Source organism: Prunus dulcis, chromosome 2 (genome assembly GCF_902201215.1).
Source record: "Prunus dulcis chromosome 2, ALMONDv2, whole genome shotgun sequence".
NCBI lineage: Eukaryota > Viridiplantae > Streptophyta > Magnoliopsida > Rosales > Rosaceae > Prunus > Prunus dulcis.
In genome coordinates, this window is record NC_047651.1 from 1392164 (window position 1) to 1414736 (window position 22573).

The window sequence follows — 22573 nt, forward strand, 5'->3', positions numbered from 1 at the left end:
GTTAAATTCTATAATTAAGATGTGAATCACGTCTTAATCCAAGATTACGTAAATCCGTGAATTGGGGCGTGACAGGTAAGCTAGCTAATTACCCAAATTGAGCCAAGTATGGATTTGGGCTTGGATATATAATCTAAAAGAGTATCCCCTCCAAGTGGTAAAAGATGATTGGGCCCTTTTCCATAAGAATTCTATAATGAGGTCCTTATATCTAAGGTCCTTAGATGAGACCCTATCTCTTAATCATTGGATTAAATTGGATAGTAGTTAGATCAAATTAGTTAGTTTGATCCAATAATTATGAAATAGGACCTCATCTAGGCCCTTACTATAGAATGACTCTTCGCTACCAATACTTGTTTGTGGCATTTTGGGTTTTTGCCCCCATATAATCGAAGATAAAAAATGAAAGAAGGCTTAAAATCACAAATGATATATATGGTTGACATAATTCGTGTAGTTTTTATTTTGTTAAGAATACATTTGTGGGCAATGAGGTCTAGCTCAGTAGAAAAAAGGTATTGACTTGGAAACTAGTAGTCTCAAGTTCGAACCCCCATGACATCTTAGTAGTAAACCTCATCCCTTTTATAGTTTAGACTATCGCTTGTATTTTTTTTTTAAAAATAAAAAATAAAAAAAGAAAACCTTTGGGCTGTACATTTGTTACTAATCTTAATCAAATCTCCAATTCCGTCAATTTGTGTAATGAGACAAATTAACAGAATACCTCAATACAAATTTATGAAAAAATTAGTTAGATCTCTATGACTTCATGAAATTGATGTCAAACGACAAAAATACCGTTTGTATAACTTATTTTAATTTATATTATAAATTAACAAAAAAGTTGACGTGGTAAGACTGCTAGCTAGCAAATGAAGACAACATCCATAAGGATATTCTTCACAAAATTAAAATCAAATGACTAATCTTGACATATGGTATATAAACCAACAAAGACCATTTGTGATTTTAAGCCGATAAAATAAATCTATGATATAAGGGTGTTATTGTGGCAACTAAATTACTACATACTTAGGCCACAAAGAAATGCAATTGTGACATAAGGAGAACTTTGCGGCTTCTGATTATGTCATAGAGATAGGATCCATAGAGACAAAAAGCCTTGTTGGAATGGCAACAACAACTAATAACGCAATATTTCACCACTATTTCACTCCAACCTCCCCATCCCTCTACTTCTCCCCAAACACACCACGCCAATTCTAAGGTGATGCCAATTACAATACAAGCACTCTTACTTCTTATATATTCATCCCCAAAAAAACCTATATAACTACACGCAAATCCCATCTCTTACCACAACCCATCTTACTTTCTCTCACCTTTTTCAGTTTTCTTACCCAAATACCTAATTTACCTAATTGCCTGCTAACTTCCCTAACTTTCTTTGCTTTTTGCCTCTCATCTCTTTGACATCATGCGTATGCCCTTCAATTCAATGCTTGTATGCCCATAATCATATTCAGAGGGACTTGAACAACATGATGATGTATTAATAATGATCATCGTGGTGAAGGTGTTTTCTATGGTGGTTAATGACACGTATTTGCTTTAGCTAGATTTTCAACCCACGACCAACCAACCAATGTGCCTTATTGGAAATTTTTTGAAACGTAATACATGAACTTAGGTTTCTCTCTCCTAATTAACGTCTTTCTTTTTATCATGTGGTATAAAAATATGGGATAAAAATGTAGTAAGTGTAGCATTACTCTTCTACTATTTCATGACGCTGGAGTGATGATATCATGCATATTTCTGTGCATGGGGAAACTAATTGCTGTTACAACAGCTCTAACTAATTGCTTACAAGAGTAACTAATAACAAACTAATCTAATCATCTAACTACTCACTTTATATGTATGGTAAAAAGTTATGTATCATTTTTTCAGCGTCACGACTTTAAGAGAAATTTTTTATTGATAAAAGCAAAAACATAGCTCTGGGCAGATAGACTTGCCTAATCTTCTTGGTCTCTGTCTTCTTTTTCTAACCCCTTTCAATAATATATTATCGCTAAATTTTCAACCACCAAAAAAAAAAAAAAAAACACTGCGAAATCATCTATTACATTGTTTGTTGACTAAATTGTATAAAGATTTTTTTTTTTTTTGTATATCTAATATTATAGAAAAGTTATTTGTACAAACGGGAATTCTAATATTAATTATAATATAGGTTTGAGTGGGTTGTGAAGGGTATTATGACTGAAGATCAAGAAGGCTGAACGGGTTCCAAAGTGGATGGCTGACTGAAGAATGAAGAATACTTCATTTCGTCCAAAAGTGGAATTGTGAATCTATATAGATTAATATGTAGGATCTAGAGGAAATTTAACAGAAGAAGAGGAAGAAACAACTAAGAGGAAGGAAGGAAGAAAGAGAAGATTGAGCAAAAAAAAGGATGTTAGTATATTTTAAAAAATTATCAATCAAACTTCAAGGTCCAGACAAGATCTAAAATATTCTAAAAAATATTATGTTTTATTTGTGATGAGCTCAAATATATGTTTGTGTTTTCTATATGGTAGAAATTTAGCGTTTCTTATAACAACTTTTTTTCGTAGCAGAAGTATTTGCCGGTTTCCTAGGAAAATATGTTGGTCTAGCAGAAGCGATTCTTTATTAGACCGTGGTATTTGATTCGCCAAATACATCATTATTGTATACACTTTCATATATATGGCGCAACCCAATGTTTGTTTTTCAAGTTTCTAATATCTTCCTTTTTTTTAATCGAAATATCTAAATAATATGAAATTGAGTCGGAGGAGGGCAATCACTCATTCTTAAAATCAGCATTCTTAAAACTAAAGAGTCGGGTGGGAAATAGGGGAAAGCTCTCCGTTCATATGGTTACGTGGTACATTTTATACACGTGTTATAATATGAGTTATTTTCTTCCATTTTAGGGAATAATATCAATAACTATTCACTTATATTATAACTTGTGTAAAAACACTACTTAAAAAGGTATTAGTTCGCCATAGTTTTAAAGTATTGGCTCACAAACAATATTAATATTTGCAAGAGTGAAAAGGCATGGTGGGATCCACCATTTATAGGCCACGAACACTGTTTGCCATGGCCAAAAGTAAATTAAGCTGTAGTTTATAAACGACTTTTTTAGTAGTAAAAATATATCGCATGACCCTACAACCATACAGTATTCTATAATCACGCATGATATGGGTAAATGAGTTGACAACATTTTCAGAGACTTGCCAACCAACGCCTCATATTTCGGCACTAAAAGTGGGAAATTAGATTTCCTATTCAGAATCATAATTAGTTGAATGCATGTCCACGGGAATTTCAAAACAATCCTAAAAGTGGAAAAATACCTATTAGCATTCAACAAATGTCAAATTATACCTAACACAGAGCAAAATCAACAAAGTACCCTCAATCTACTGAAGGCATCCAAAGTTACGCCTCGCAAAGCACTCAAGGCACCCTTTGTACTAGCTCAAGGACAGCAAGTGACACTTTAGGCAAGAAGACTATAGCAATGAACAGACAAACTTTCTCTTGATTCAGAATGGTTCTGTCCATTCTTGTGAAACGTCATCAGTATAACTATCAACTAAAAGGAAAGGAAGAGAAGAGAAACTTTGGTAAATCTATCATTTGATATCTATTTAATTAACTTTTTAGAAGGGAAATAAGTATAAATTCCGATTTTTTAGATAGAAAATGTTCCAACGTGGTAGTAACTTTAGATGATTTCTTTCTTTGTTTTGCAATCACGATTCTAATAAAAACCATACCCCTATAGTTTAGATTATCGCTTCTACTAAAAATACCTTAAGAATATAGTATTACATTTCATGACTTGTAATAATATAAAGAAAAGCAATATATGGTTTTTTAAACGTATTTATGCACTTGCATTTGTATCTTTATGTTGGAAAATTTTATTTAATATACGAAAGTTGGTATATGTGTCAAATGTAGAATGACCAAAAAAAAAAAAACCAATAACATGCTGACATAGTGTTACAAATCTACTCAAATTTTAAAACGTTCGTTTGGAATTTATTATTAGAATATATATATCAGATTCTTCTATATGGGATTGATTCATTTCTTATTTTGGGTTTTGCAATATTCCTATTGAATATGGTTCTTTAGCAAAGTTTTTGATTTTTTTGTGAGGGGAACAAGAGTCACGCGAGTAATTTGTATTCACATGTATGTTTGTGTGTTGGTAAACAAGCACAAACACCAGTAACCAACTAAACTCAATGCATCCAATTAATATATTACGTTCACATTTTCTTCAGTGGAGAGAAAACTAATGTGAGACCAGAGAGTCGGCTACCAGCCCGCCAAGTAATTCTTTCGTCTCAATTTCATGCTTCTCAATCTCCATACTTCTCTGACTCAAGCACTCTTTGCTTCTCTCTCTCTCTCTCTCTCTCTCTCTCTCTCTCTATAGAAACTTTGACTGCTCTTCTATAAATATGGATCAGGTCTTTCATGATCACATCCCATATCCTCCAAGCGTCTGTCTTGAACCTTTTTGAATTTGGACATGCAATTGTTTATGTATCCAAAACTTTTGAAAGCTCAGATGAATTCACAAAGCCATTTTCTCTCCATACTTCTGGTAGTTTTCTTAGCCTCTTTTTCCTTCTCTTTTAGCAGTAACGTCCCGGAGGACCCAGTTGTACTTGATCATCATCACCATCAAACTAATTCTAGTGGTGATCATGATGAATACATAAAACCCTCCCCTACAATATCAAGGACAAGCAGGCTAGCCATTCTCAGCTGGGCAACTGCTGCTCATCATTCAGCTTCAGCAAAGAATATTGTTGTTAATGTGGATAGTTTTGGAGCTAAAGGAGATGGAGGGGATGATAGCCAGGTAACCCATGTAAATTATTTATTTATTTTTCTCTTTTTTTAATTATTTTTGTTGGCAAAAGTTAATATTTTCTCTTTAATTATTTAATATATATATATATATATTTTAAATGTCCTTATTCATTCTTTTTTACTTTTTTAAGGGATCAGTTATTTTGGATGGTCTTGTTTTAAATCATATGAGGGATTAATGAGTAGCATGGGGTTTGTTGAAAGGTTGGCGATTTTATTTTTTATTTTTGTGTTTTATTAGGCGTTTAGAAAAGCTTGGAAGAAGGCTTGTTCTTCTCAAAGGGGCGTTGATCTCGTGATTCCTAAGAACGGAAACTATCACCTGAAACCAATCAATTTCTCTGGTCCTTGCAAATCTCCTATCACCCTCAAGGTGAGTTCATAAATTAATTGAAGCACATACATGCCTACATTATTAGTTATACATACATTACATATACAACACTCATAACATGCATGATGCATGCTTGTATTAACTTGGACTACTCATTCACAAGTAAATTTATTTACCCCCTGAGTTGCTTCATGTGGGACCCACACCTTTCGTTTCGAAGATGAAATAGAAAATAGAAAAAAGAAACGTCATTCGAGTGGCGTGGGAATCTTTGTCTAATATACTTGTCGACTTACGACTAATATGATTGGTTGATCACATCTTTTATAGGAGTGTTACGTAACTTAATCACATATTTTGATTTTGATATTTTTTTTTTAAAAATAAAACCGATAGTCAACTAAATTATCAGGGTGTTAAGACAATGCCTTTTTTTACTGAGCTAGACTTTGTTAGCTCATGACATTTTGGTAGTGTATCTATGTGTGAGAAATCTCTCTCCTTATAATTTAGACTATCGTTTATATTTAAAAAAAAAAACATTATCCGTATGTTTTACAAGGTAAAATAATATGCTCTTAATTGGATCCATTTCGCCAGATCTATGGAACAATCAAAGCCTCTCCCAACCGATCAGATTACAAAAATGATAGACGGCACTGGATTGTGTTTGAAAATGTGACAAACTTTAGAGTCGAAGGTGGTGGCACCATCGATGGAAATGGAAGGATATGGTGGCAAAACTCTTGCAAGGTTAAGGAGTCCCTTGTAAGTAATTGGATAAACTAATCAAGTTCTTGTGCATACTTTAATTTTGATGTTGATTTTTTTAATTACCCGATTCTAGATGCAAAGACTAACTGCAGTTTATTTTCATTATGTCACAGCCTTGCACGATAGCACCAAATGTAAGTCTATGGGTCCTATTTATTTCCAAGAACTAATCATCATACCGACAGCACTGAGATTAGATTATTATAATTTTTTTAAAGCACTCTATTATTTAATTACTGAAATGTGTTTACTTATCTTTTTTCTTTTTCTTGTTCAAAGGCCATGACTTTCTTCGGGTGCATCAACTTGCAAGTTGACAATATAAGGTTCCAAAATCCCCAAAAAATGCATCTTTCGTTTCACGAATGTGTGAATGTGAAGGCTTCGAATCTCATAGTAACTGCACCAGAGGATAGCCCCAACACAGATGGAATCCATGTCACCGGAACACAAAATATTCAGATAAAGAACTGTCTTATTAGGACAGGTACGGGTCAATGTGTTTTCAAATAATAATCTAGTAAAATAATATGTTCGACTCTCTTGATTAGGGCGTAATTAAAAATATACTTACTATTAATAAAGAACCAATATTTGAGAACAACATAAATACTTGCTTGGAAAAATTATCTGAGCTAATAAAATGAATGAAAGAAATATCAATTCACCAGAACTAATGTTTTTTTCTTTTTCTTTTTTAATCTTATTGAAGGGGATGATTGTATTTCAATAGTAAGTGGGTCACGAAATGTTCGAGCTACGGATATAATCTGCGGACCAGGCCATGGAATCAGGTCTTCCATTAGACACCTTCTACACGACAACTTTTTTTAATTTTTTAAATATAAATTTATTGTACTAATTTTGATACATATTCTGGTGATTTAATTGCAGCATTGGAAGCTTAGGTGCTGGGAATTCAGAAGCAGAGGTTTCAGATGTGATGGTTTCTAGAGCGAAAATGATGGGCACCACCAATGGATTAAGAATAAAGACTTGGCAGGTAAGACTTCATTTTCAAATATACATGTGCAATTTTGGGCATCTCCAACTTTGTCATTTAATTTCACGTACATAGATCACTTCAATGACAAACATGTCTATTTTTCTTCATGCATATAGGGCGGTTCTGGATATGCCAGCAACATTGTATTCAAAAATATTATGATGTACAACGTGAGCAATCCAATAATCATAAACCAATATTACTGTGATCAGGACGAGCCATGCCAAGAACAGGTACGGTTTAGTATAGACTCACTTTTGTCAAAACGCACAGTTTACAATCTGACAACATAACATACTAGACTGTTTTTATATTTGCCGCTATGTACACGATGTAAAAGTTGACCATTTATAAATATATAATATTGATCATTTGAGGTGTCTTCGCATGCATGCAGAATTCAGCTGTGAAAATAAACAATGTGGTGTATGACAATGTAAAAGGCACGAGTGCTTCAAAAGTGGCAGTGAAATTCGACTGCAGCAAGCGCTTTGGATGCCAAGGAATCTTGTTACGGAACGTTAACATAAAACCTCTTGGCGAAGGAACGGTCGAAGCTTCCTGTGAGAATGTTAGCCTAGTCCATAGAGGGAGGGTTTCTCCAAAGTGCTCTTCAACAATTTAAAAAGTTTCTTTATTATTTACACATTCATTATACTTTGATTTCTCAGTCACAATATAAATGAAGCCAAATTGTAGCTTTTACTGTAAATAGCAAAGAAAAATAAATCTATGCTATGCAGAATTCTTTGTGTTTAACTAAAATTTGTTACGAAGAAAAATAAAGCCAAGCATGGCAATAATTTCTGATACAAACAATATTGGGGGCGGGGGAAATTGAACCTAGGACTTTGGTGGAGGGGTAAATGCTCTTAAGCATGGCAATAATTTCAAAAGTAATATAATGTGAAGCTTGAAAGGTTTCCAAAACCTCCGTGCATATGAAGTAAACCTCAAGCTCCTAGTTTTCCACCCTATCCTTGCTTCATAAGCTCCTATAATTTCCTTGATGCAAATCTCTCGTCCTTGCTCTCCAATAAGGTCAGGAATTGGTGGTGATCTTAGGCTTAAAAGACATGAGCCCTCTAAGGGTGAGCACACTACGAAATATCTTCAGCAAATGGAGATGAAGAGACGGAAGAAATGGCCAGAATTCTGCAATCTCTCTATAGACCCTAACATTTAAAAAGGGGGAAAAAAAAAAAAAAAAAAAAAACCTATAACATTAAATTAAAAATTTTAAAAAAAAAACAAACAAACAAACAAAGGAAAACCCCCAGCAGCATCCCCAATTCCCTCAGAAACTAGTTGGTGGAAGTATTTGGGGTCTGCATATATATATATATATAGTGGTCAAATGTTTGGATATGAAGAAACACTTTTCCCTACAATTGAAGAGATGTCACTGAAATTACGTTCCACAAATCAAGAGCATGTGCAGGTTGCATGAGTCCGGCAATTATGTTCGACCCAAAAGTTGATTGAACCTTTCAATTCATGCACAAAAAGGCTAAAGGTGGACTAGATAATTGACGGAGCCACCAAAGCACTATAATTCTGAAATTAGAATCCTAGCCAATAATTATCCGTTACCATTATCATGCATTATAATACAAGTATATTAGTCAAACTAAACTAGACTTCCAAGGACTCATTCATACCGACAAAGAATCCTCAGAAGCATTTCCGATGAACAACGGAAGGTCCAGTTTCATCATAGTCTGCTTTGGTTACATGCTGATTTTGGGGGAACACAACTTTGGCTAGTATGGCACCTCCCACCCATGCTGAATACATTGACAAATTCTCCGGCATATATTCTGGAGGCTGTAACCCACACCAAAGGATTAGAACAAGAATTTGGCAATGCAGCTAGTACAAAGAAAACAGTGTTGGGAAAATGTTATGCATAACCATGAAGTATTCTTCTCGCATAAACCCTTCATGTCAAAAACCAATTCCAAATCAATGAACATGTTTATTTTTTTAAACAAGATATTAGACATACATTCTATAGGAAATATCAGAAACAACAAACTGCCAACTGTCTGTAAAGAATTATGAAATATATAGCATCATCGCTCATTAACATGTAACAAAAAAGATAGGGAAATAACATACAACAGAAACTGTCACAACCATCAGTGTGGGCTGTGAAATATAGATGGCCTCAGAAACAAAAATGAAAACTAGCCATACTTACATTTTTAGTATGTGGACCTCAAATTTGAAATTCAAAAGGTTATTTCATCATAATTATCAAGAATTTGTGGTTTTTAGACAGGGTCCTAGTGACAGTAAACAATAGGTGCGATGTCATGACCCATGAAGATGACATCATATGGAAGAATGTTGACAATTTTTAGCTGATCAATTTTCAGATGTGCCCGGCCACATTTGAACTTTAGATCTACCCCACCCTATCTCAAGCTAAAACCAAGGCCACATTTGAACTTTAGATCTACCCCACCCTATCTCAAGCTAAAACCAAATTGCAGTTTTTAATGATAAAACAAATTACCTTAATTAAAGCAGGACGGACAGCAGATGAGCATAGACCAGCTTCTTTCTGAAACCTTTCTTCAAAACCTGGAATAAAAAGCAACCAAACTGCCAATCAGCAATGACAGAGCCAAGTTTCTATTTCTTCTGAAACAAGAAAGTCAAACTCAAATTTGGTAATGCTCTTATAACAATTGTATTGTAAAATATGTCAAACAAGAAAAATGTAAAAGGAACTCTAAACCCACGGATCCCTACAACTTCATGAATCCATTTATTAAATCGATATAGATGATAAGGATAATGAAAGCGTCCAAAGAAAGGGCCTTGCATTGCAGATATCTAAATATAAAAAAGTCCAATGTATTCTAACAAGAACCAATTATTCAGGGAAAGAAAAAAAGGATAAAAGATAAAGAAAATATATCATACTAATTACTGCATCTGAAACGCACAAGCATCAGTGACTATAAAACTCACCAGTCATAGAAGCAGTGCCACCACACAGTACAGTATTTTCCAGCAATTGACGGTGATTATCAGACGACACTGTTGAAATACAACGAACAAGCTGCTCAACAATCCCATGAGCCTCTAACCCCAATATAGATGGTTGGAATAAAGCCTCACCAACAGTATATTTTTCTCTTCCAATCGTAATGACCTAAATAATAACCAGTATTACATTCAGAACGTTGGCAAAAAGCAGAGTGATGAAAACAGGGAAAAGGAGGATTTGGGGAAGTGACATAGATGGTTATGCTTGGAGTCAACTTAACCATGACCTGCCTTGAGATGGGATCACTATCATTGTTGTGTCTAAACAAAGCAAAATTCCACCTCTTTTAAGTAGAAAAAGAAAGAAGTGTTTTGAACTTTAAACATCATTCGTTAGATCTTTCTTCAGGATACAACAATATTAGAGAAGATCTCAGTGTGGATAATTTTGTGTTAAAACTCTTTATACATGTAAAACATAATGAACAGATCCTGGATGAAAATTAAACAAAACCAACTAATTATGACAAGTGCAAGCCAGTTACAACATATATAATGGTGACTTATAGGCATACTATGATGTACTCAGGTTAACATATCCTTAACCCAAATAAGCTACATGCCTACATCTGTATATTTTCCATCTATCCAAATCAAAATTTCATAAAATTAACCAGACCTGTCCATCAGGAAGAGTATGTTGCTCTGTCTGGCATGCATTTTTGGTCTTTTCATAAGCAAGTTCATCTTCAGCACAACATGAATATTGCTCTTTTATTTTCTCAATATCAGACATCTTGATATTCACCAAAGGATTGGATTTCCCAAGCTCTTCAGCAAGTAACTTCGTCAAATCCATACCTCCAATTTCAAACCTTCTTGAGGCAATGTGCTGAACAGCACCTTCAATTACTGGTGCAATATCTGTGAAAAATGGCCAAAGATACAAAAAGGCACAGTTAAAAGACAATCGTTTTTCTTCCTTTTACATAACCCAGAGTAACATTCCATTGAATTAATATTGACCACTAGCTTGCACATAAAGATGAATCAAATGACATTAACAGGTCATGCTGGTGAACCAAAACTTGCCAGCCTTAGTTCAGTCACCAATACATCTTTATGACCATTATTGTCGTAGGGTCACCTAATGCACTGAATTGCTTAATGGATTGTTATAGCTTGGCATAGCAACACAATATTAACTATCAATAATATACTTAAAACATAAATTTTGATGAGAAAGATTTATAGCTTGGCATAGCAACACAATATCTTCTATTCCTAGATTTGTGCATTTAAAAAAATACAAATTTTGAAGTGCAAATGAATTGATTGATTGTATGCTAGACAGGATAAATTGAATTTTGATGAGATAGATTTATTATATTTAAAATACACATAACTTAGCCTGCAGTAAAGAAGACGTAAGAACAGTTCAAACATCACTATGTATTCAATAAACAAGATTTCATAGGTTCCCTTCTGCAAGGTATATATACCTATCTTTCCATGGCCAATATCAACAGTGCATCCCGAGATACGCCCTACAGCATAAAGTGACAATACTGCTTGCTCTGATGCATAGAAGCCCGAAATGTTAAACGTTTCAAACATCAGTTGCACCAACTGCTCTCTAACAGCCTGGTAGAAAAATTGTATTTCATTTTTTTAAAAAAAAAAGGAAATATATTAACTACACTAACAAAAAATGGAATTATGTAGCAGCAGAAAGTTCTATTCCTAGGCTTTTTCTTTCCAGACAGATAGATTGACAACTTCAATATATGGTCACCAATCACTTTATGGCACTTCAAAACCACCCAAGCCTTCCCTATCCCTCCTGTACAAGAGTTTTCACACCCACAAAATAAGGTAGCATGCTTACATTCATGCACAAAGACAAGCAACAAGCAACAAGCAACAAACAGTGAAATAATGTTAGAAAGGCAACTCTCACCACCATGCACTGACAACAAACTGATTCAAAGCATAAAACTTGAGGCCACAGAATTTCTTCTTTAAAGTTACTTAAACAAGAATAGTAATGATTATAATCATGATAGTGACACTAAGAGAGTTTGCACAATGCCATCAGTCTAGATCACAAGTCTTTCAACATAATTCATTGCTTTTCCAAGTTAAACTATATAAGAATGATAAAACAGCAAAAATAACAACAATACTCAGGTTTTCAGCAAAGACTTGCACAATGACACCATTCTATTCCATATTCATTTAATGTGTTCAACGAAAAGCAGATTAGCTAACCTTGGGGGTACATAGTGGATCAGTAAATAATATCTGCCCTTCGTTGCCCATTTCCCATCCAAGGCCAGTATATAGAACATGATGCAACAGATCTTCCATGGCATCCCAATCTCTAATAAGACCTCGCACAACTGGATCAACAATGGTATCTTCAGATGATGAATTATCATTAATTGATCCATCATCAAGCATGCGCTTCATTTGGTTAGGAATTATCTGAAACATATGGACAGAAAATAAAAGTTAAGAGGAAAAACTAAAAAAAGAAACATGAGGTTTAGACCACAGCTATCTCATCCGCTTAGATTAGTCGAATTGAATTGTCATTATGTTGAATGCAAGCCCATGATAACCTTCAGTATAAATGAAAATCTTCTTTTCCTAATATGCAATTTCTAGAAATGGTTGTAAAACACACAAATTTGGGTTCATTGAGAACCAAAAAAATACTTTTTTTCGGAATAATATACACACATTTTGAAAAGAATATTTTATACTTTCTCAAAATGTTTTACAAAGTCATCATTTATGACAGAAACAGTCAATTGCTTGTTTAGTTTCTAAGAACTAAAAGGATCACAAAGCAATGCAAGTGTAACTTGATAAGAATTATAGCAGGATGGGAGGAGTGAGATATATGTGATAAGAGAAGATTGGTTGGAAGAAGGAAAATGGAAGTAAGAACAAGAACCAATTGGAAATGAAATTTGGAGGCAAAAAATCATCCACTCAACATACTGAGAGACTCTTTTGTTTTTCCTCATAATTGACGACCAACAAGAGGATATCCATGCCACAGGGGTAAACAAAAAAGAAACCCTCATAATTCGGCCATTATTTTGCTAAAATTTTCACTGGGCCCACAACAAACCATATTTATTCTTGTCTTGTCCACAACTCCCCCAGAAACCAAGCACACTCTACCGCGAAATCTTTGCCACTAAACTGACCTCAAACAACAGGTTGACTTGTCCCTTTAAAGTTCCCACTTTAAGAAATCAAAAGAAAGCCTTGCTTACCCAACTAAGATAAATTGGATTTTCATTTCCCCGACAACCCCAGCCGTAGCTTATCTCAGTTGGAGTTGTCCATTTCCCAAAAAACCAAAAACTTTTATGAGCAACGAAACGGAGAATAGAAAGTGAAAGCAAAAAGATGGAAAATTTACCATGGAAGGAGCTTGATCGGGAATAGCAGGTCCTGCTTTGAGGAGCTTCGAGCCGGGGTCGACCACCGCAGCCTCCATCTTGCTCTTTACCACAAAACCCTAACCCTAGAGTTCAGTTTCTGCAGTGTTCAATGGACAAAGGATTCAGCTGAGCATTTGAGGAGTAAATATGTTCTACACACAGCACTAAACCCCAAGCGGGGGCTGTCTTTTCAAATTTCACAAGATTAAAGGAAATTCAAATATCAGCTCTCTCCTTTTTTGTCTTTTTCTTCCTGTCTTTTTTTTTTTTTGGATCTGACGGAAGGAGAAACGCTGTATGTAGGACCTACGTCGATTGGGCTTTTAGGATATTGACACGTGTTACCAAAAGTTAGCAAATGACACAGAAGTCCCAGCTGCGTCAGGTGGTGGTGGATCCTCATTGATACGGGACAAAAATATTATACGTGAAAATTATGTACACGTATATGCATATGCGTATTTTTCAAAATCTTTTTACCATATGCTTATTATTAAAGGTTTTTACACTTTGAACTAATTTTTTGTGTAAGGGGTAGGTTAACAGTGATGAATAGGGAAAGGAGGAAGGGAGGTTGGAAGAGAGCGAGTCAGATAGAGAGTCATAGATAGAGCGAGTCAGGGTGCGTGATAGAGAACTCCTCATCTTTTCTGAAATTTCAAAGAGAGCAAAGAAGAAGAAGAAGAAGAAGAAGAAGTGAACAAGGAAGACGAATTTATGCGATCAAGAGAAAAAAAAATTGTTAAAAAGGTAATACGTGAGCAATACAATATATTTCTAAGGGTGAATTTTAAAGTCTTTAAAAAAGGGGTTATTTGATGAATATTTAGTAGTAAAGTCGCGTGGCTATACCATTTGAATATGTTCAAATATTTAAATAATAAAGACGTATGGCTATACTTATTAAATATATTCTAATAATTAATTTTTTTATATTTATATTCTGTTTTGCGATAATATTAACATTTTGTTCATTAACATATAGACCTGGGTGTGACTACTTATGCATTCAGCCAATTTGGAGCAAGTACGGAATTCTAGACGTGGGTGTTCCTTGATTTTAGTATTCATACAAAATGGAGTTTGATGATGGAGACTTATTGAATAACTCAATTTTGTGCAGTTTGGAGGTAGTTAGCAAGAAAAAAAAGTTACTATATATTTCAGTGTACTTTCTGATCTGGGGTGAAGCAGCCAGTGTCAGATTCCTTCCGGAATGCTTGTGCTACATTTTTCAACATGCGATGTGAGCGAGTAACCCAATTTTATTGTGGTTGATGATGACTTGCAATAATCTCTCACTGTTCCTGAGGCGCCCTTCGTTTTTTCACATATGAAAATATGTTAAATAATATACTCTTTGAATATATTAGAATATTTAATAGTATAGTCGGGCGGCTATACCTTTTGAATAATATTTGAATATTTAAACAGTATAGCCGCTCGGCTGTACTGTTTGAATCTATTCGTATAGCCGGATATTTAAATAGTACAGCTGCGCGGCTATAATATTAAGGAATAGCCGCGCGGCAATACGCCTTGAATGTATTCGGATGTGTTTCACGAGTATAGCCGCGGGGCTGTACTTCAAATATATACCCTATTTATTTGAAAATACGTGAAAAAACATGCATGCATCTATAACACGTTTGGTTTTAAAAATGCATATTTCTCCGTATCATAAAAAAGTGTTCTAAAAAGGAAGTATTTGAAAAAATATATATTAACATACTTGTATACTAGTTGTTCTATACGCAAATTTACTAACTAGAGTCAACACTAATTTTCCATTTAATTAATTAATTGCTAATTATATTAGATAAGTCAACAGTAACTTAGAAGTTGTCATTGGTATTCTAGACAAGTTATCACGTTAAGCACTTGTAAGAGTAGATGACCTTAAAGTAGCAATAACAATTGCCTCAACTGATTCACACAGATAGCTAGTTGGTTCTTATGGCTCATTTCCAAATAAACTCAATTCACACTTTCTTCAATTCAACGTTGTTTACTGTTGACTCTCTCAGCTTGTCATATAAACTCTAGAATTCCTATTTTATATCTTAATTTCAGGGTGCGCACATCTACGATTCACAATTGAGGATTCAAAATACCTCAATACGAATTGGTTTATACGAGTAATGTCGAAGAGAAGAAACGGACTACAATCAGTATTACACAACCAACTCGTCTTAGTGTCTAGCCCAGATTTATGTACAGAAGATTAACAAAGTTCTGAAGAGACACAGAGTCATCAAATAAGACTTGCTGCAAATGTCTCATGGCTATTGCATGTATCGTCATCCCACATGCCCAAAGGTTCTCCTACACTATAGAAATCCATATCCACAGAGAATTTACCATCTGGGGCAGGACCAACTGGCTCCTCATCCTCCACCAAAATCAACTTACAACCCTCACCAACCGGGGCCGCATCATCAGTTTCCTTGACGGAAGGAGCTTCGGTCTTTGATTCTGGCAACTCAGCTAAAAGAGCTTCAAGAGAAAAATAGGGGCTCTCATAACTATCCTGAGAAGTGAATTTCACATCCAGAACTGGAGTCCCAAAATCCACCACGGAAGCAGCGCATGAAAGTTCAAGGATATTCTTCAGAATATCTTTGTCAGGATTCTCTTCTGTCGCTTCCTTTGGAGTAGTTAAATCAGACTCTGTATAAGTATCTTCCTGGGTGTTACCGTGTCCATCATCAGTCTGATCTTGAGGCAACGAGTTTGGTATATCAGTTTTATCAAGATCCAGGATGTTGCTTATCTCCGTGCTGACTTCTCCATTTTCAATCTCTTCTGTTATCTCACAAAAATCAGTTCTAGACATCATGCCACGATAGGCTAGATCAACTGCATTCCCAATGCTCTTGCCATCAACAAGTTTGCCTTCTTCTTCATCCTCATAACGCTGGTGCAGTCCATCAACTCCAAGTGTTTTATCAGTGTGCTCATCATTAGGAGATCTTATCACATTCCCCTCACTCTCTGAAGAACTTTTCTCTGAATCACCAACTGAATCTTTTATGCTCTTTGTCTCATTAATTGCACCAGAGCACATGGAAGGATCTGCGCCTACATCATTTTCAACACTTGCTGGAGATTTTCTGTCAACACTATCATCTTCCTCATTTAAAAAATCAGGAGCTTTAACCGAAAGGGTTTGGGTATATTTCTCAGGCTGGGTTGAAGTCAAAGAAATGAATCCAGCTAGTGCAGATGCTAAAGCGTCATCAATTGTCAAAGCAGGTCTTGGTTTATTTTCTGAAGGAGTTACCACTACATCTGATTCATGATCTTCTTCTTCTTCCTCCTCCTCATCATCACCATTTGAAAATTCAGGAGCTGTTACTACTAGACTTGGGAACAAATGAGGGGAATTTACTGAACCAGACATGTCATAAGGTGTGGTCGGGAGTGCATCCAATTGAACGTCATTCTTACCTGATTCAAAAGCCTCCCAACGGCGATAATCATTTCCACTATTGTAGAAAGAGTTGGATTCAGACTCAATGCATGAGAAAGAAGGTGCACAGAATCTTGAGCATGTTGGCAACCCGGAATTCTGTGATTTTCTTGTGAGTACTTCAAGTTGCTGCTCTACCCTTTCAAGCCTTGCCTCAATACTGCTTATTGGTTTTAGCATATTTTCTTCAAACCTCAAAACTAGATCCTCTATTCTACCCATTCGAGAACAAAGCTGGTCCACAGCTCTTTCTACATTACTATATGGAGGGGAATCAGGTTTGCTTTCTCTAAAAGGAACTAGTGGCGGGATCTGTAATTGGGCTGTACCCACAGTAGCCCTATTCACCTTTAGTTCTTGGTGATCAGGTATGCTGGCTTTTCCTTCCTCCTGAATCTTAGTTGCAGCACTGGTAGAACCAACTGTTTGTGACCCAATCTTTAGGGAGTTCTGTTTTTCCCATGTATCAGAATTGTGCCTGTCTTGTGTTCGGTGAGCACCGCTTGTTTTAGAAAATTGTAAAAGAGTAGGCACAAGCATGGCCATGAGGGAACTCCCAGCTGAGCTTTCCACTGTACTTACTTGATTTTCTGAATCAGCTGAATCAACAGGGTCAGCAAACACATAGACCTCATCAACGCAAACACAATCTTTCCTCTCAAGCGACAGTAGACGAAGTGTGAGCGATACACAAGGACTTGCATCACTAATCTGTGCTGTAGCTTCATAAAAAGCCTGAAAAAATTACCTTGATCAGCAAAGATAATAATCAATATAGATTAGGACTCTGATGTTTGGTCACTCATACCCAGCCCATTATCACAAAACCTCTCTCTCCTTCCCCCTCCCCCCCTCTCCCTCCACTAAAGGGGCACTACCAGTGGCAAGAAGTGCCTAAAAAGGTCTTGAACCAGTAATAATATACCCTAAATTTGGCAAAGTGCAATAGAAATTGGCCAAAGAACACACCAATAAGCTGATTTAAAACTTAGATAGTCTGCACTCATAAATACAAATTAGTTTTATCCTCTCAGCTGCAACGGCACAGAGTCCAGATCACAGGCTTCTTCAGAATTTCCAAACCTGTTTCTTAGTTTCTCTTTGAAAAGGGAGGATGGACAAACACATCAATACAAGTGGCCACAAGCATGAGGGGTACCATTTGACGAAATTGACTAGACGGGGGAAAAAAGAAACAGAAGAACAAAAAAAGTCGGAGGGGGTTCACTGGGATTAATAAAAATGGACACCTAAGCAACATACCTGTGCAGAACCCAACTTTAATGGCAAGGATTTGATTTTATTATCAAGCACATGAGTATCTGGGACTTTCACTTCAATCCAGTCATCTTCACTGGTGTTCAGACCATTTCCATTTCTTGAGTTTTCTTCAGATGGGTCCTTAAGAGACCCATTTGAATTTGTAGAACGTACTTCTTCATTATCACCTGTATGAAGCACTTCTTCATCTCTGTCAGCAATTCCACAGCGAACTGTACAGAGATACTCATTGCCACTCTGCAAATCAGGTGCATAGTATATCTCATAGACTCGGGCAGTACTCCGAACATAAACCTGCTGGACCTCATGTTTCTGCGTGAAATTAACTGCAGAAAAATTTGTTGGTCATTTGCAAGGAGACTATAAAAGTAAGTCGAGTCACTTGAACTTTGACCATTTTGATTCTTCTTTTTTCTTTTTCTTTTTCCCACAAGGACATTGATGCATAATGTACAGAAAGAAATACAGGTGTTGAGAAGTTTTTGTGCAAAAGAAGAATAAACACTATTATAAGAAAACCAAGAAACTAGCCCAAAAAACTGACCAAAAGGGGGTAACGGGAGCAAAATATATATTTTCAACAGCAACGCAGACTGTTTTATGATTAAAATGCTTGTAGCATGTACTAAGTGATGAACTGTACATCAGGGGACAACAATCTTAACAAAACAAAAAGCTGCATTCACAACTCTACCTTATAGGTTTAGATATATGTAAGCCATACCAAAACTTAAACCAGAAGGTTCAAGTGCATTGTTTCATGTACAATATTTCTATTATCCTTCTTCTTTTTCATAGCTAGGTGAATTGACCATGCCATATTTACCTTGCCTTAACACTCTAGGATCTTTTCCAAGAATCAACTAATTTGAATTAGATTGAGCTACATAGCGTCTTCAAATATCACTAGTCATATGAACCGAGAAATCCATCCTTAATAAAATCAATAGTTGTGTGGAGAAAAAAAAAGTCTGAGTACATCATTGAAGGTTTTTTAACTAATTACTCTGTCGAAACAGTTGAGTCAGACATTCTTCATGCATTTTGCACAACCCTAATAACATCATGTGCTCCAACAAATGTTCTTTCTACTTTAAGCTACTAAAATGTTCTTGTTGAACTCATCTTAGGCACTATTCCGCAGAGTTCCGGTTTATCCTCTGTTTTCAACATACCAGATGCAGCTCCTACTTTCAGCTCCATCTACATATTCGCTATTTTAATAACTAGGCAATCCGCATCCTAATTGAAATCTACTTTAGCATCAAATGTTATTAACATAAAATCTTAATCCTAAAAAAGAAAACCAGACAAATACATATATACAGTTTCTCTAATACACTTGCTCCAAAAGTTGAAAATAGGTGCCTACAGACTATGTTACCAAACTGTTAATCAAGATCTTAATGTTACCATTTCAAATTCTTAACCTACAATAAGGATGTAAAGGACCGCAATTGATATAATATTGTTTTCCTTCATTTTCTCGCACCCCAAACAGTGAGTTAAACCTTACATTTTTTACCATAAACTGAAAAAGTAAACAATGCACATAATCGTTTTAATCACAACATTTCAACAAAGAAATTAACGCATAAAATATCTGGCGAAAATGCAAAATTTTCAGAGAAAAATAAGTTCCGGAACATACTAGTGATCTCGCAAGGGACAGAATCGGGTGATGGAGGGTGCAGAATAAGAGAGGATTCAGAGGTGGACTTTAGAGTCTCGTCGTCGATCGGAGAAAAAGACGACTCGAAAGAGACGCAATTTACGAGAGAGCCACCGGCGATGGTCCAGTTTGCGGCGGAACTCCATGAAGAGGTGCTGTTGAGGTTTTCGATCTCGTTGTCTTGCGTTTCCATGGCTTTGGTTTTGGGTTTGTTCTCCTGTGTGATCTTATTGGTTACAGAGAGCTGCTTATGGAGAGAGAAGAAGTGTGAGGTAGAGTCGTAAATTTTGGACTTTTAATGGCATTTTATCAAATTGAATCACATTCTCAAATGCACGTGTGGCGTTTGTAACTCGTTTATCAAAGGGAATTATTTTTGGTCATTTCCCAAAATAAAAAATAAAAAATATTAGTTTTATAATATTTGTTATAAGACTTGGGTTTTAAGAAAGTTTACAACAACCAAAAAAAAAAAAAAAAAAATTGGGATTTTAAAATCTGTTCATCAGCTTTGCATACTATGTGTACAGTTAATTTTGATTGAGGTATTAACCTATAAGCAAGATAAGTATGGAGTTTACAACTAATATTGGTGAATGTATCAACTTCTAGATAATTAATAGTGATGGTATAAACGGAATCTTTAGGAGTGAAAAAGGGCTTTGACTTGCAAACTAGAGATTCATGTTCGAACCCCACAACATCATTTGTGTGTATGTGAGAAATTCTTCTCCCCTCTAATTTAGACTATCGCAAAAGTGATCATAGTAGAGACGATGGTGAGGATAAGGTTGCGTTAATGATATGGTTGTAGTTTCTTTCTTTGGGTCTAAAGCTCAGTTTTGAGATTTTAGAAATAACATCCATTTATGTGGAATTTAATAGTTCTTTTCCTCTTACAAATGATAAATTTCTTTGTTTATTAAGTCAAACAAGAAAATTGGCACATGTTCAGAAATTTCTGAGTCTAGTTCAACTTACATTGTTATTTTCTCAATCCAAACACAAGTGAACTTTTTTGGTTTGAAAAGAGATGTTATATTCAAAACAATAGAAGCACCTTTAAGAAAATACAAAGGATAACAATGAACCATCCTAAACCCACACTGAGAATCAAAAAGCTAATCTTAAAAAAAGATTAGTGGCTTACAGTCACGGGGAAACGAAAAAACGAAAAAACAAAAATGAAAGAAGAGAAAGCTTGGACAGATCTACAGCCAAAATGGCCATGCCAGTAGTAGAAATCATCACCCTGCAACAGAAAATTATCATGAAAAATAAAAAACAAAACAGAAAAATAAAACATAAACAACAAAAAGTGAGAGGAAAAACAAATTGACTTTAGGCCTCTCAAAGATACTCTCAAAATAGACAACAATGAATGACACCGGGTAAATGGACCATGAATCAAATCAAAAGCATCGAACTAGACTTTAAATTAAATAAGATCAATGCACCAAAATGCATTAATCAGATGGGCTAGATTCGGTGTCAATGAAGAACAGCAGAAAAGGAAACCTGTTGATAACCTGCTCAACATCTAAACAAGAGAAAGTTAAAAAACTACAACAAAGAAAGCAAAGCTGCAAGACACGGGCTTAGCCAAGTTGGCTAGAGCGGTTGTGCTCCCCACTCTACACCCGAGTTTGAATCCCCCTTCCCATAGTTTAGATTACATTAAAGTAGAATATCGCTTGTATAAAAAGATATAAAAAAAAGCAAAACTTATAAAAGTGGCAAGAAGAAACCAAATACAAATTGGAACAAACTTAAGCACATGTAAGAAAACCAAAAAAAAAAAAAAAAAACTGAAGATTGCAACAGAAGCTGTCAGTGAAAACTTACCTCGGCAACCCAAAATCAAAATCCCTACAAAAAGTTCTAAAGCAAAAAACTAACCAATTAAAAGAACTTAGCCAAATGGAAAATCAATGGAAAAACTTGGCCAAAAGAACCAGAAAGAAGACAGACCACAACAAAAGTACGAAGACAAAAAAAGAAAACTAAAAAACCTGATGCAATCTAAAACCTAACACAACCCAGCTAGAGGACCAAAGAACTTGAAACAAAACAAACTAACGTAAGGACCAGTACCAACTGAAAAAACAACACTTTCCTATCCTAGAAAACCAGCAAAAGGGAAGAACAAAGACTCCAGAAGCTTTGTAGCACACAAAACAAACACAATAGAAAAAAACTTTGAGAAATAAAAAGGGAGATTCACTATTATACCCAATATGGGGGCCCAAATTATAAAAATACTCTATATAAAATGGACTTTAGAAACACACCCAAAGCCCATTTACAACATAACAAAAAAGCTTTTAACTTCTTATAAATTAAAAAACTGCCATCAATTTCTTAAAACAAGCCCAACCCCAAAATCTCATAAAAATACCCAAAGCACTCAATAGGGCATCAAAGTAATTTAATAATCAATATTAAATTCAATAATGCTAGCTATCATTTTTTGGGTTTTTTTTGGGTTTGTTTATAGGAATTCAATTGTGTAGGGTTTATTTATAATATTAATGCTAGAAATGGGTATATCACTAAATATCTCAAATAGAAATGTGTAAACCAGGAACAAAGAAAGGCCTACAAAATAAAATAATAAAATGCACAATTTTTGTTGTTGTTTTTGCAAAACAGCATATAAAGT

At 35.2% G+C, this 22573-nt stretch overlaps 3 protein-coding genes across 4 annotated transcripts; 1 reads left to right on the forward strand and 2 right to left on the reverse strand.

The window, feature by feature from the left end:
- The first annotated feature begins 4485 nt into the window (after positions 1-4485).
- Positions 4486-7770, forward strand: LOC117618516 (polygalacturonase-like). The gene is made up of 9 exons (XM_034348086.1): positions 4486-4900; positions 5153-5284; positions 5846-6013; positions 6133-6153; positions 6299-6506; positions 6732-6813; positions 6914-7022; positions 7142-7258; positions 7423-7770. The coding sequence occupies exons 1-9, from the start codon at positions 4565-4567 to the stop codon at positions 7648-7650; spliced, it is 1401 nt and encodes a 466-aa protein (XP_034203977.1). The 5' UTR covers positions 4486-4564; the 3' UTR covers positions 7651-7770.
- Positions 7764-13682, reverse strand: LOC117618517 (actin-related protein 7). 2 transcript variants are annotated; one of them, XM_034348088.1, is made up of 8 exons: positions 13465-13682; positions 12297-12512; positions 11528-11669; positions 10705-10949; positions 10008-10191; positions 9547-9614; positions 8687-8852; positions 7764-8191 (listed from the first exon to the last, which is right to left on the reverse strand). In XM_034348088.1, exons 1-7 carry the CDS (start codon positions 13540-13542, stop codon positions 8700-8702), a joined length of 1086 nt encoding a protein of 361 aa, XP_034203979.1. In that variant the 5' UTR covers positions 13543-13682; the 3' UTR covers positions 7764-8191; positions 8687-8699. The 2 variants fall into 2 exon arrangements, with proteins under 2 accessions (XP_034203979.1, XP_034203978.1); XM_034348087.1 differs by having other exon boundaries at positions 7764-8200.
- Positions 13683-15514: 1832 nt separating this feature from the next.
- LOC117619790 lies at positions 15515-20225 on the reverse strand. Its single transcript, XM_034349828.1, has 3 exons — positions 19891-20225; positions 18222-18565; positions 15515-17693 (listed from the first exon to the last, which is right to left on the reverse strand). Exons 1-3 carry the CDS (start codon positions 20102-20104, stop codon positions 15741-15743), a joined length of 2511 nt encoding a protein of 836 aa, XP_034205719.1. The 5' UTR covers positions 20105-20225; the 3' UTR covers positions 15515-15740.
- Positions 20226-22573: the final 2348 nt, after the last annotated feature.

Coding starts and splice junctions, on each gene's coding strand:
- LOC117618517 (XM_034348088.1), bottom strand. CDS start 13,542: ATGGAGGCTGCGGTGGTCGACCCCGGCTCGAAGCTCCTCAAAGCAGGA. Junction 11,670..12,296: donor ATCCACTATGTACCCCCAAG/GTTAGCTAATCT, acceptor TTTTTCTACCAG/GCTGTTAGAGAGCAGTTGGT. Junction 9,615..10,007: donor TGGCACTGCTTCTATGACTG/GTGAGTTTTATA, acceptor TTTTTATTCCAG/GTTTTGAAGAAAGGTTTCAG.
- LOC117618516 (XM_034348086.1), top strand. CDS start 4,565: ATGCAATTGTTTATGTATCCAAAACTTTTGAAAGCTCAGATGAATTCA. Junction 4,901..5,152: donor ATGGAGGGGATGATAGCCAG/GTAACCCATGTA, acceptor GTGTTTTATTAG/GCGTTTAGAAAAGCTTGGAA. Junction 6,507..6,731: donor GAACTGTCTTATTAGGACAG/GTACGGGTCAAT, acceptor ATCTTATTGAAG/GGGATGATTGTATTTCAATA.
- LOC117619790 (XM_034349828.1), bottom strand. CDS start 20,104: ATGGAAACGCAAGACAACGAGATCGAAAACCTCAACAGCACCTCTTCA. Junction 18,566..19,890: donor TGTCCCTTGCGAGATCACTA/GTATGTTCCGGA, acceptor ATTTTTCTGCAG/TTAATTTCACGCAGAAACAT. Junction 17,694..18,221: donor TAAAGTTGGGTTCTGCACAG/GTATGTTGCTTA, acceptor TAATTTTTTCAG/GCTTTTTATGAAGCTACAGC.